This window comes from Oncorhynchus mykiss, chromosome 27, assembly GCF_013265735.2.
Source record: "Oncorhynchus mykiss isolate Arlee chromosome 27, USDA_OmykA_1.1, whole genome shotgun sequence".
Taxonomy (NCBI): domain Eukaryota; kingdom Metazoa; phylum Chordata; class Actinopteri; order Salmoniformes; family Salmonidae; genus Oncorhynchus; species Oncorhynchus mykiss.
In genome coordinates this window covers 50,665,127-50,680,626 of record NC_048591.1, presented here as the reverse complement: position 1 = coordinate 50,680,626, position 15,500 = coordinate 50,665,127, and the positions used below count along the sequence as shown (strand labels likewise).

Here is a 15,500-nt window from a genome sequence, read left to right as displayed (position 1 = left end):
CACAGTCTACCACTACCTTATAGACTATAACACAGTCTACCACTACCTTATAGACTACCAGACAGTCTACCACTACCTTATAGACTACAACACAGTCTACCACTACCTTATAGTCATCAAGCTCGAGACCCAGGGTCTCGACCCCACCCTGTGCAACTGGGCACTGGACTTCCTGACGGGCCGCCCCCAGGTGGTGAGGGTAGGCAACAACATTTCCACCCCCCACAAGGGTGCGTTCTTAGCCCTCTCCTGTACTCCCTGTTCACCCATGACTGCGTGGCCACGCACGCCTCCAACTCAATCATCAAGTTTGCGGACGACACAACAGTGGTAGGCTTGATTACCAACAACGACGAGACGGCCTACAGGGAGGAGGTGAGGGCCCTCGGAGTGTGGTGTCAGGAAAATAACCTCACACTCAACGTCAACAAAACTAAGGAGATGATTGTGGACTTCAGGAAACAGCAGAGGGAACACCCCCCTATCCACATCGATGGAACAGTAGTGGAGAGGGTAGTAAGTTTTAAGTTCCTCGGCGTACACATCACAGACAAACTGAATTGGTCCACCCACACAGACAGCATCGTGAAGAAGGCGCAGCAGCGCCTCTTCAACCTCAGGAGGCTGAAGAAATTTGGCTTGTCACCTAAAGCACTCACAAACTTCTATAGATGCACAATCGAGAGCATCCTGGCGGGCTGTATCACCGCCTGGTACGGCAACTGCTCCGCCCACAACCGTAAGGCTCTCCAGAGGGTAGTGAGGTCTGCACAACGCATCACCGGGGGCAAACTACCTGCCCTCCAGGACATCTACACCACCCGATGTCACAGGAAGGCCATAAAGATCATCAAGGACAACAACCACCCGAGCCACTGCCTGTTCACCCCGCTATCATCCAGAAGGCGAAGTCAGTACAGGTGCATCAAAGCTGGGACCGAGAGACTGAAAAACAGCTTCTATCTCAAGGCCATCAGACTGTTAAACAGCCACCACTAACATTGAGTGGCTGCTGCCAACACACTGACTCAACTCCAGCCACTTTAACAATGGGAATTGATGGGAAATGATGTAAAATATATCACTAGCCACTTTAAACAATGCTACCTAATATAATGTTTACATACCCTACATTATTCATCTCATATGTATATACTGTACTCTATATCATCTACTGCATCTTTATGTAATACATGTATCACTAGCCACTTTAACTATGCCACTTTGTTTACATACTCATTTCATATGTATATACTGCACTCATACCATCTACTGTATCTTGCCTATGCCGCTCTGTACCATCACTCATTCATATATCTTTGTGTACATATTCTTTATCCCCTTACACTTGTGTCTATAAGGTAGTAGTTTTGGAATTGTTAGTTAGATTACTTGTTATTACTGCATTGTCGGAACTAGAAGCACAAGCATTTCGCTACACTCGCATTAACATCTGCTAACCATGTGTATGTGACAAATACAATTTGATTTGATTAGACTATAACACAATCCACCAAAAGAGAACTTCCAAGTTAATGGCCAATTGTATAATCCTTACAATCCTTTCAATAATATTAATAATATATAATATATGACTGTGTGTTTGGGCAGGCAGAGACGTCAGAGTCCGAACTCAGCATGTTGTATATCACTTGTGCTTCAAAGACAGCAGGCATTCATGAGGAGAGCCCTTTAACCCTGGGGTGAAAGCCTCGATTTTGGTCTTTGCATGTCAGAAAGCTGGGACAACAGGGGGAACAAAAGGTTTGAAGGGAGATTTTCTTCTGCCAACAGGACGTTGCAGTGATTCATCAAGGAACCATGTAGCTTTAGATGTGACTTAAACATACAGTATGTCACCGTATCCTTACAACATTCAATAACATAGGGCTCTATTCAATGTGTATTGCTGAACGTCATTTCCTACTGACACGATATCTGCAGAGTTTAACATGAATGCTGTCTCTGCTTATACAGGAACATTGTCTTTACATTTCAATCAAGCTGCAGGGGTCGCGTTACAGTTCAGAAATCTGGACTTTCAGAACACAGACCTTTAAATAAAACTGGACTTTCAGAACACAGACCATTCAAAAAATCTGCGTTTTACATTGAAAGTAAAGTGTGTTTTTGCTTTAGTGGAGTGACTAGGGGTGAGTGACTAGGGGTGAAGCTAGAAGTGACTAGGGGTGAAGCTAGACGTGACTAGGGGTGAGTGACCAGGGGTAAAACTAGATGTGACTAGGGGTGAAGCTAGACGTGACTAGGGGTGATGCTAGACGTGACTAGGGGTGAAGCTAGACGTGACATGGGGTGAAGCTAGAAGTGACTAGGGGTGAAGCTAGACGTAACATGGGGTGAAGCTAGACGTGACTAGGGGTGAAGCTAGACGTGACTAGGGGTGAAGCTAGAAGTGACTAGGGGTGAAGCTAGAAGTGACTAGGGGTGAAGCTAGACGTGACTAGGGGTGAAGCTAGACGTGACTAGGGGTGAAGCTAGACGTGACATGGGGTGAAGCTAGAAGTGACTAGGGGTGAAGCTAGACGTGACATGGGGTGAAGCTAGACGTGACTAGGGGTGAAGCTAGACGTGACTAGGGGTGAAGCTAGAAGTGACTAGGGGTGAAGCTAGACGTGACTAGGGGTGAAGCTAGACGTGACTAGGGGTGAAGCTAGACGTGACTAGGGGTGAAGCTAGACGTGACTAGGGGTGAAGCTAGACGTGACTAGGGGTGATGCTAGACGTGACTAGGGGTGATGCTAGACGTGACTAGGGGTGATGCTAGACGTGACTAGGGGTGAAGCTAGACGTGACTAGGGGTGAAGCTAGACGTGACTAGGGGTGAAGCTAGATGTGACTAGGGGTGAGTGACCAGGGGTGAAGCTAGACGTGACCAGGGGTGAGTGACCAGAGGTAAAGCTAGACGTGACTAGGGGTGAAGCTAGACGTGACTAGTGGGTGAAGCTAGACGTGACATGGGGTGAGTGACCAGGGGTGAAGCTAGACGTGACTAGGGGTGAGTGACCAGAGGTAAAGCTAGACGTGACTAGGGGTGAGTGACCAGAGGTAAAGCTAGACGTGACTAGGGGTGAGTGACCAGAGGTAAAGCTAGACGTGACTAGGGGTGAGTGACCAGAGGTAAAGCTAGACATGACTAGTGGGTGAAGCTAGACGTGACTAGGGGTGAAGCTAGGCGTGACTAGGGGTGAAGCTAGACGTGACTAGTGGGTGAAGCTAGACGTTGACTAGGGGTGAAGCTAGAAGTGACTAGGGGTGAAGCTAGACGTGACTAGGGGTGAAGCTAGACGTGACTAGGGGTGAGTGACCAGGGGTGAAGCTAGACGTGACTAGGGGTGAGTGACCAGGGGTGAAGCTAGACGTGACTAGGGGTGAAGCTAGACGTGACTAGGGGTGAAGCTAGACGTGACTAGGGGTGAAGCTAGACGTGACTAGGGGTGAAGCTAGACGTGACTAGGGGTGAAGCTAGACGTGACTAGGGGTGAAGCTAGACTTGACTAGGGGTGAAGCTAGACGTGACTAGGGGTGAAGCTAGACGTGACTAGTGGGTGAAGCTAGACGTGACTAGTGGGTGAAGCTAGACGTGACTAGGGGTGTAGCTAGACGTGACTAAGGGTGAAGCTAGACGTGACTAGTGGGTGAAGCTAGACGTTGACTAGGGGTGAAGCTAGAAGTGACATGGGGTGAAGCTAGACGTGACTAGGGGTGAAGCTAGACATGACTAGGGGTGAGTGACCAGGGGTGAAGTTAGACGTGACTAGGGGTGAGTGACCAGGGGTAAAACTAGACGTGACTAGGGGTGAAGCTAGACGTGACTAGGGGTGAAGCTAGACGTGACTAGGGGTGAAGCTAGACGTGACTAGTGGGTGAAGCTAGACGTGACTAGTGGGTGAAGCTAGACGTGACTAGGGGTGAGTGACCAGGGGTGAAGCTAGATGTGACTAGGGGTGAGTGACCAAGGGTGAGGCTAGATGTGACTAGGGGTGAGTGACCAAGGGTGAGGCTAGATGTGACTAGGGGGTGAAGCTCTGGACTGGGTACTGTCGCCGGTCGCTCTAGACTGGGTACTGTCGCCGGTCGCTCTGGACTGGGTACTGTCGCCGGACGCTCTGGACTGGGTACTGTTGCAGGATGCTCTGGACTGGGTACTGTCGCCGGTCGCTCTGGACTGGGTACTGTTGCAGGATGCTCTGGACTGGGTACTGTTGCCGGTCGCTCTGGACTGGGTACTGTTGCCGGTCGCTCTGGACTGGTTACTGTCGCCGGTCGCTCTGGACTGGGTACTGTCGCCGGTCGCTCTGGACTGGGTACTGTCGCCGGTCGCTCTGGACTGGGTACTGTTGCCGGACGCTCTGGACCACCGAGGCGCACTGTAGGCCTGGTGTGTGGTGCCGGAACTGGTGGTACCGGGCTGGTGACACGCACCTCAGGGAGGGTGAGGGTCCAGGATACACTGGACCGTGGAGACACATTGGAGATCCAGAACATAGAGCTGGCTCAATACGTCCTGGCTGGATGCCCATTCTAGCCCGGCAAGGAATAGAGCGCACCAGGCTAGAATAGCGCACTGGAGACACCGTGCGCATCTCCGTATAACACGATGCCTGACCAGTTACACGCTCCCCACGGTAAGCACGAGGAGTTGGCTCAGGTCTCCTACCAGACTCAGTCAATCTCCTCGTGTGCCTCTCCCCCCATTTTTTTTATTTGGGCTGCCTCTAGCCATATCGTCATATACTCCCCAGGCTGCGTCCAGGGTCCTGCTCAATCTAGTATTTCCTCCCATGTCCAGGATCCTTTTCCTCCCAAAATCTCTTCCCATGTCCATAACGTCTGCTCCTCCTTTTCACGCTGCTTGGTCTTGTTAAGGTGGGTTATTCTGTCACGTTCGTCGTAACGAGGAGACCAAGGCACAGCGTGATTGGAATACATTCTTCTTTTATTTAAACGAGGAACACTTAAACTAATAAAACAACAAAACGAACGTAACGCTATAAACAACTAGTGCTGACATGCAACTACACAATAACCCACAAAACCAAAATGGAAAATGGCAACCTAAATAGTAGACAAAGATAAACAGCTGCCTCTGATTGGGAACCAATTCAGGCCACCATAGACCTACATTTACCTAGACAAACCAAAACCCCATAGCTGTACAAAAAAAACCTAGACAAGACAAAAACACACATACAACCCTCGCCACACCCTGACCTAACCAAAATAATAAAGAAAACAAAGATAACTAAGGTCAGGGTGTGACACCAACGTGGATATCAGGGAGACACAAACCCACGTGGATATCAGGGAGACAAACCTAAGTGGATATCAGGGAGACAAACCTAAGTGGATATCAGGGAGACACAAACCCACGTGGATATCAGGGAGACAAACCTAAGTGGATATCAGGGAGACACAAACCCACGTGGATATCAGGGAGACACAAACCCACGTGGATATCAGGGAGACAAACCTAAGTGGATATCAGGGAGACACAAACCTACGTGGATATCAGGGAGACACAAACCCACGTGGATATCAGGGAGACAAACCTAAGTGGATATCAGGGAGACACAAACCCACGTGGATATCAGGGAGACACAAACCCACGTGGATATCAGGGAGACACAAACCCACGTGGATATCAGGGAGACACAAACCCACGTGGATATCAGGGAGACACAAACCTACGTGGATATCAGGGAGACACAAACCCACGTGGATATCAGGGAGACACAAACCTTCGTGGATATCAGGGAGACACAAACCCACGTGGATATCAGGGAGACACAAACCTACGTGGATATCAGGGAGACAAACCTAAGTGGATATCAGGGAGACACAAACCTACGTGGATATCAGGGAGACACAAACCCACGTGGATATCAGGGAGACACAAACCTACGAGGATATCAGGGAGACACAAACCCACGTGGATATCAGGGAGACACAAACCCACGTGGATATCAGGGAGACACAAACCTTTGTGGATATCAGGGAGACACAAACCTACGTGGATATCAGGGAGACACAAATCCACGTGGATATCAGGGAGACACAAACCTACGTGGATATCAGGGAGACACAAACCTACGTGGATATCAGGGAGACACAAATCCACGTGGATATCAGGGAGACACAAACCTACGTGGATGCTTGAAAGACCAACGAGGAGAGATTAATTAATGGTAACTAACTAACTAAAAACTAACTAGATTTCCCTTTTTATCTGTGGATTCATCGTCAGAGTAGAGAAACGCACGGTTTTGGTTGATTACAAAGAAGACCATGCCTATCAGGTAATATAGCAACCCGTAGTTCATCTCCCAGGACAAACTAGCAACAGCAGTAGCTGTACACATGAATGTTTCATGTGTGATTTTACCTGTCTCCAATTTAATATAGTTGGTTTTGGTATTTTAACCTGTGTGTCAAGATCATGTCTGATGTGGATGGACAATGAGACCTAGAACAAACCAACTCCAACTTTCACCAACATTCCTTCACACAAATAGAATGATGAAACCAAGAACAAACCAACTCCAACGTTCTCCAACATTCCTTCACACAAATAGAGAGAACTAGGACCTTTTCCACTTACCTTGAATGAGCAGCTTGAAACGCTGTCTCCGGCAGCGTGAATCCCAAGCTCCCCAGAGAACCATTTAATCCTGATCTTCTCTACAAGCACAGTGATTATCTCAATGTACATCAGACAGGGCCGCTTGATCAAAGTAGTGCATCAGTCAGTCTCACACCTCACGTCACAAGACCCAGTACAGAGAGCTGAAGAGATGAACATTAGCAGGAACACCTTAGGACCCTCAGCGTACATCCTAGTGCACTACCCTATGGGCCCTGGCCCAAAGTAGTGCACTACCCTATGGGCCCTAGTCCAAAGTAGTGCACTATCCTATGGACCCTGGTCCAAAGTAGTGCACTACCCCTATACTTCCTGTTCTAAAGTAGTGCACTACCCTATGGGCCCTGGTCCAAAGTAGTGCACTACCCTATGGGCCCTGGTCCAAAGTAGTGCACTACCCTATGGGCCCTAGTCCAAAGTAGTGCACTATCCTATGGGCCCTGGTCCAAAGTAGTGCACTACCCCTATACTTCCTGGTCTAAAGTAGTGCACTACCCTATGGGCCCTGGTCCAAAGTAGTGCACTACCGCATGGGCCCTGGTCCAAAGTAGTGCACTACCCTATGGGCCCTAGTCCAAAGTAGTGCACTATCCTATGGGCCCTGGTCCAAAGTAGTGCACTACCCCTATACTTCCTGGTCTAAAGTAGTGCACTACCCTATGGGCCCTGGCCCAAAGTAGTGCACTACCCTATGGGCCCTAGTCCAAAGTAGTGCACTATCCTATGGACCCTGGTCCAAAGTAGTGCACTACCCCTATACTTCCTGGTCTAAAGTAGTGCACTACCCTATGGGCCCTGGTCCAAAGTAGTGCACTATCCTATGGGCCCTGGTCCAAAGTAGTGCACTACCCTATAGGCCCTAGTCCAAAGTAGTGCACTATCCTATGGGCCCTGGTCCAAAGTAGTGCACTACCCTATAGGCCCTGGTCCAAAGTAGTGCACTACCCTATGGGCCCTGGTCCAAAGTAGTGCACTACCCTATGGGCCCTAGTCCAAAGTAGTGCACTATCCTATGGGCCCTGGTCCAAAGTGGTGCACTACCCCTATACTTCCTGGTTTAAAGTAGTGCACTACCCTATGGGCCCTGGTCCAAAGTAGTGCACTACCCTATGGGCCCTGGTCCAAAGTAGTGCACTACCCTATGGGCCCTAGTCCAAAGTAGTGCACTATCCTATGGGCCCTGGTCCAAAGTAGTGCACTACCCTATGGGCCCTAGTCCAAAGTAGTGCACTATCCTATGGGCCCTGGTCCAAAGTAGTGCACTACCCCTATACTTCCTGGTTTAAAGTAGTGCACTATCCTTGGGCCCTGGTCCAAAGTAGTGCACTACCCTATCGGCCCTGGTCCAAAGTAGTGCACTACCCTATGGGCCCTGGTGTAAAGTAGTGCACTACCCTATGGGCCCTGGTCCAAAGTAGTGCACTACCCCAATTGGCCCTGGTCAAAAGTAGGGCACTATAAAGGGAATAGGGTGCCATTTGTGACACATTCCGTGTATATTTCAGGACTACCAAGATGGGAGGAGCTAAATGGGAGAGGTTCAGATCAGAGCTCTTCATTAATGTATCTAGTACACCTCTCTACAGTACCGCGCCTCTATACAGTACCACACCTCTCTACAGTACCACACCTCTCTACAGTACTACACACCTCTCTACAGTACTACACACCTCTCTACAGTACCACACCTCTCTACAGTACCACACCTCTCTACAGTACTACACACCTCTCTACAGTACCACACACCTCTACAGTACCACACCTCTCTACAGTACTACACACCTCTCTACAGTACTACACACCTCTCTACAGTACTACACACCTCTCTACAGTACTACACACCTCTCTACAGTACTACACACCTCTCTACAGTACTACACACCTCTCTACAGTACCACACCTCTCTACAGTACCACACCTCTCTACAGTACCACACCTCTCTACAGTACCACACCTCTCTACAGTACTACACACCTCTCTACAGTACTACACACCTCTCTACAGTACCACACCTCTCTACAGTACCACACCTCTCTACAGTACTACACACCTCTCTACAGTACTACACACCTCTCTACAGTACTACACACCTCTACAGTACCACACCTCTCTACAGTACCACACCTCTCTACAGTACCACACCTCTCTACAGTACTACACACCTCTCTACAGTACCACACCTCTCTACAGTACCACACATCTCTACAGTACCACACCTCTCTACAGTACCACACCTCTCTACAGTACTACACACCTCTCTACAGTACTACACACCTCTCTACAGTACCACACCTCTCTACAGTACCACACCTCTCTACAGTACCACACCTCTACAGTACTACACCTCTCTACAGTACCACACCTCTCTACAGTACCACACCTCTCTACAGTACCACACCTCTCTACAGTACCACACCTCTCGACAGTAGAGGTCGGCCGATTAATTGGAATGGCCGATTAATTAGGGCCGATTTCAAGTTTTCATAACAATTGGAAATCTGTATTTTTTGGCCCCGATTTATTTATTTTATATACCTTTATTTAACAAGACAAGTAAGTTAAGAACATATTCTTATTTTCAATGACAGCCTAGGAACGGTGGGTTAACTTCCTTGTTCAGGGGCAGAACGAAGATATTACAAGTTTATCTAGCGTGTCCTGCGTTGCATATAATCGATGCAACGCTGGGGGATGATTTAACAAAAGCGCATTTGCGAAAAAAGCACAATCATTGGACGACTGTACCTAACCATAAACACAATACACAGAAGTATATATTTTTAAACCTGCATATTTAGCTAAAATAAATCCAGGTTAGCAGGCAATATTAACCAGGTGAAATTGTGTCATTCTTCTTGCGTTCATTGCACGCAGAGTCAGGGTATATGCAACAGTTTGAGCCTGGCTCATTGCGAACTAATTTGCCAGAATTTTACGTAATTATGACCTAACATTGAAGGTTGTGCAATGTAACAAGAATATTTAGACTTAGGGATGACACCCGTTATTAAAATACCGAACGGTTCCATATTTCACTGAAATAATAAACGTTTTGTTTTCGAAATTATAGTTTCCGGATTCTACCATATTAATGACCAAAGGCTTGCATTTCTGCATGATATGTTATAATTAAGTCTATGATTTGATAGAGCAGTCTGACTGAGCGATGGTAGGCAGCAGCAGGCTCGTAAGCATTCATTCAAATAGCACTTTTGTGCGTTTTGCCAGCAGCTCTTCACAAGCACAGAGCTGTTTATGACTTCAAGCCTATTAGCCTAATGGCTGGTGTAACCGATGTGAAATGGCTAGCTAGTTAGCGGGGTGCATTATTTATTTGAGGTTAAATAGATTTTTATTGATGTATTATATTAAGTTAAAATAAGTGTTCATTCAGTATTGTTGTAATTGTCATTATTACAACAAAAAACAAAACAAAATTGGCCGATTAATCGGAATCTGCTTTTTTTTGGTCCTTCAATAATCGGTATCGGCGTTGAAAAATCATAATCGGTCTAACTCTACTCTACAGTACTACACCTCTCTATAGATGTATGCATGTATCAACCAGTAAACCAGTCTCACAACTACACATTTCACACTTAAAAGGCTGTATTTCCAAAGATAATTTACAGAGCGGAAGCTTAAAGTGATTTTAATAATGGCCTGGTATTATTTCAGTAAGCGGTTTCCTCCGGTAGGTACACTACACTGAGACAAAAGACAGTCAGACATGGAGAGTCTCAAATGGCATCTATTTCCATAGGGCTCTTGTCAAGAGTAGCACCCTATATAGGATACAGGGTGCCATTTGGGATATATCCACGGTTTGTAATGAAAGGAAGGAAAGGCTCCATCTAAGTCACAATGCTGAAAACAGGTGGTAGGGTGTAGGGAAGGTGGGGCACGGTTGGTATCCATACCATTCATTCAAATTGCTTGCTTTAATCCTGGATTTACGGACACAGCAAACTCCGCTCTCACAAACACACTGCAGCTTTACAGAGAATTACTGCGTAGTGTATAATCCCTGATTTATGACATCTCTGCCCACAGAAATATACAAGCCCTATAGAAAGTGATGCATGACTACCCATTGGATGGCCCTCTGTCTCATGTAAATATGCACAAATATATTAGATGTTTTAAACGTCCCTCTTCAAACTACAGTAGTATTTCACAATCAAAGATCCCACAGTCAAAAAAATTATAATTGCCACTTCAATGGTTGATTTCTCTTCCAATGATCAATCACTCACCAGTGCGTTATAATGAATAAATACTTAATTGTCCCATGGGGAAATAAGATTGGCAATATTAGTTTAGAACAATAATGTCTTCACTATGTGTCGTTACTGTGTAATTATCTGTTTGTACCAGGAAGAACACATTGGTAGTTTGATGGTTGATGATGTCATCCCTTAGAGCAGATGTGGACACATCAAGCCAAGTAGAGCCTGCTATAACTATTCCATTCAGATGGTGTCTGAGTAGAGCCTGCTATAACTATTCCATTCAGATGGTGTCTGAGTAGAGCCTGCTATAACTATTCCATTCAGATGGTGTCTGAGTAGAGGCTGCTAGAGCTGTTCCATTCAGATGGTGTCTGAGTAGAGGCTGCTAGAGCTGTTCCATTCAGATGGTGTCTGAGTAGAGGCTGCTATAACTATTCCATTCAGATGGTGTCTGAGTAGAGGCTGCTAGAGCTGTTCCATTCAGATGGTGTCTGAGTAGAGGCTGCTATAACTATTCCATTCAGATGGTGTCTGAGTAGAGGCTGCTATAGCTGTTCCATTCAGATGGTGTCTGAGTAGAGGCTGCTATAGCTGTTCCATTCAGATGGTGTCTGAGTAGAGGCTGCTATAGCTGTTCCATTCAGATGGTGTCTGAGTAGAGGCTGCTATAGCTGTTCCATTCAGATGGTGTCTGAGTAGAGGCTGCTATAGCTGTTCCATTCAGATGGTGTCTGAGTAGAGGCTGCTATAACTATTCCATTCAGATGGTGTCTGAGTAGAGGCTGCTATAGCTGTTCCATTCAGATGGTGTCTGAGTAGAGGCTGCTATAACTATTCCATTCCGATGGTGTCTGAGTAGAGGCTGCTAGAGCTGTTCCATTCAGATGGTGTCTGAGTAGAGGCTGCTATAGATGTTCCATTCAGATGGTGTCTGATTAGAGTCTGCTATAGCTGTTCCATTCAGATGGTGTCTGAGTAGAGGCTGCTATAACTATTCCATTCAGATGGTGTCTGAGTAGAGGCTGCTATAGCTGTTCCATTCAGATGGTGTCTGAGTAGAGGCTGCTATAGCTGTTCCATTCAGATGGTGTCTGATTAGAGGCTGCTATAGCTGTTCCATTCAGATGGTGTCTGAGTAGAGGCTGCTATAGCTGTTCCATTCAGATGGTGTCTGAGTAGAGGCTGCTATAGCTATTCCATTCAGATGGTGTCTGAGTAGAGGCTGCTGTAGCTGTTCCATTCAGATGGTGTCTGAGTAGAGGCTGCTATAGCTGTTCCATTCAGATGGTGTCTGAGTAGAGGCTGCTATAGCTGTTCCATTCAGATGGTGTCTGATTAGAGGCTGCTATAACTATTCCATTCAGATGGTGTCTGAGTAGAGGCTGCTATAGCTGTTCCATTCAGATGGTGTCTGAGTAGAGGCTGCTATAACTATTCCATTCAGATGGTGTCTGAGTAGAGGCTGCTATAGCTGTTCCATTCAGATGGTGTCTGAGTAGAGGCTGCTATAGCTGTTCCATTCAGATGGTGTGAAAACCAGATTATGAACAAGCATAGGCCTTTTTAAATACGTTGTTTCATGTTTAGCATAATGATATGCCCCATTATATAGTAGGAATATGTTTCATTGATGCATTTTATACTATACAATCTGAAATGGTCCACCCACACAGACAGTGTGGTGAAGAAGGCGCAACAGTGCCTCTTCAACCTCAGGAGGCTTAATAAATTCCGCTTGGCAGGCACCTAAGACCCTCACAAACTTTTACAGATACACAATTGAAAGCATCCTGTCTGGCTTTTTCACCGCCTGGTACGGCAACTGCTCCGCCCACAACCGTAAGGCTCTCCAGGTGGTAGTGAGGTCTGCACAACGCATCATCGGCGGCACACTGCCTGCCCTCCATGACACCTACACCACCCGATGTCACAGGAAGGACAAAGATCATCAAGGACATCAACCTCCATGAGCCACTGCCTGTTCACCCCGCTATCATCCAGAAAGCAAATTCAGCACAGGTGCATCAAAGCTGGGACTGAGAGACTGAAAAACAACTTCTACGTCAAGGCCATCAGACTGTTAAATAGCCACCACTACCTGGCTTCCACCCGGTTACGTAACCCTGCACCTTAGAGGCTGCTGCCCCATATACATAGACTTGGAATCACTGGCCACTTTAATAATGCAACACTAGTCACTTTAATAATGCTTACATCTCATTTGTATATACTGTATTCTATTCTACTGTATTTTAGTCAATGCCAATCCGACATTGATCCATGTAATATTTACATATTTCTTAATTCCATTTTTGTAACTTTTAGATTTGTGTTTATTGTTGTGAATTGTTAGATACTACTGCACTGTTGGAGCTAGGAAGTATTTCACAACACCCACAATAACATCTGCTAAATATGTGCATGTGACCAATAACATTTGATATACAATATAGTAGCAATGTATTGCATTGTTATTTTGTTGCAATGTTTATAAACACTAGAGAATAAGGCATTTTTATAAGTGACATTTCCCCCCAAAATATGTAGTCTATCATATTTTCTACAGCCTTAGAAATATCTCTAAAATCATCCAAAAGGTTATTGAACAGAACATAGCCTACTACCCGACCTCCCCTGGTACAGTATGTTGATATCTAACTAGGCATACTTCTGGGAGGTTGCGAGCCTTGTGATCACCTGGGCTAAACAAATAGGAACTGCGTCTCGTCATTATGCTATGTTGTATGGACATGTTTATGGGTATTGAGCCTCTACATCACTATCGCCATCTACCTGTTATCACGGTCATTTCACTGCACGTAGCCTGCTGACATGGAATTGTCGTAACGAAATGCAATAGAAATCTATTTGTAAAATAACTAATTATTTGCATTGCAAATATGTGAACTGAAAATGTGTTTAAATGTATTCTTAAAATATCGGCTAGGCATTTGGCTGCTAATATGAAACATAAAACATGTATTTGTTGACATGTAATTCTAAAACCCATTCTGCTAAATATTGATACGAAATGACACAACTAGCGTATCCATAGAGAAATAAAACGAATAAAACAATGTGCATTGTATTTCGAGTGCTTACCTTCTATGTTCACAGCCAGGAGGACAATCCAAACACTCGCCAACATCGCCACGGCGCTTCAACTCTCCGGAACTTCTCTGATAGCTTCCCCTTAGTGGACTGGATCAATTCACTCCAAATGGTTTGGACCAGGTATGTTGGGAATACGCCGTTACCTTCAGAACCGATGCCGATTTGGAACTAGTTTCAAGCTAATGAGCCGACGTGGAAAGCATCAATTATTGACTGACTGTAGTTATTCCAACGACCAGTAGCTTTTGAACTACGCACCACGAATCGGTGTCCGTACGGTAGATTGGCGTTGAGATCTGCCGAAGATATCCAAGGAGCTTTGTTTACGCACAACCGAACAAACGAGATGATGCGTACCTATCTAACGGAGTTAGGTAAACGATGCGGGGGAGCAGAAATCGTCCAAAACAGGTTTCTATTGTGGTCAAGTGTACCTTGGATCCCGTGTCTCATCCAATGCTGCAGGTCGTCACTGCTATTGCTATAGCCTCCAGTATTTTGGGATAGAGGCGAAGGGGCGGGAGGTGCTCGATGCCCCCAATGGCAAGTTCCATGAAACACAATGGATAGTTCAAAATGATTTGCCTCGTTACAATTCAGATCATATCCAACAGACAGATCTGCAAAGGTCTTCTTCACTTGTTTTTTTAGAACAAAACAAAAGCCGAAGTTCCCTCTTTCTGCCGGCAATGGAATCAGGATTTGTATATGTTTTTACTCCCTCCGTGGACTCAGAGCAGATTTGTATCCGGTAGTTTATTCGACAAAAATACTAGGTATTCTTTCATAAAACAGCATGCAATCCCGCTATGCGGATTTCCCCCACATAGACGCCACAACCTGACCTGGCGTAATGTAACCTAGCTGACAAGCCCGGAGTCAAACCCGAATCGGTGACGTTAGACACCTATGTGAAGCGAGCCACAATAAGAATTAGCCACAATAGTGGAATTTGCGGTTCGCCTTCAAAATAAAATTCCCCATTTGAAAGTGATTCAAACGGATACAAATAGTGGAATCATGCCATGTTTGCACTAGATAATGCTAATCAAGGTCTGACTGTTTTTATATAAATTCAACGAAAGACAATGAGTTAATTTTAATCAATTTAAATCGCACTGTGGATGTATTACACTTTATAATTGCATTGGGGGCATACTTACTGTATATTTCAACCTATGGATTGGTCTATGGTCTCCTGACCCCTCCTGTCTCAGCCTCCAGTATTTATGCTGCAGTAGTTTATGTGTCGGGGGGCTGGGGTCAGTTTGTTATATCTGGAGTACTTCTCCTGGCTTATCCGGTGTCCTGTGTGAATTTAAGTATGCTCTCTCTAATTCTCTCTTTCTCTCTTTCTTTCTCTCTCTCGGAGGACCTGAGCCCTAGGACCATGAATCAGGACTACCTGGCATGATGACTCCTTGCTGTCCCCAGTCCACCTGGCCGTGCTGCTGCTCCAGTTTCAACTGTTCAGCACCTGAGGTGCTAACTTG

The 15,500-nt window shown here is 46.0% G+C and overlaps 1 protein-coding gene across 1 annotated transcript in view; it reads right to left on the bottom strand.

Moving 5' to 3' along the window:
* Window positions 1-14,908, bottom strand: part of LOC110507254 (nectin-1-like) — a 184,741-nt gene extending 169,833 nt beyond the window's left edge. The window contains exon 1 of the mRNA XM_036964625.1: window positions 13,996-14,908. Coding sequence (XP_036820520.1) covers window positions 13,996-14,041 — 46 coding nt within the window. The 5' untranslated portion in view covers window positions 14,042-14,908. The remainder of the gene's footprint in view (window positions 1-13,995) is intronic.
* Window positions 14,909-15,500: the final 592 nt, after the last annotated feature.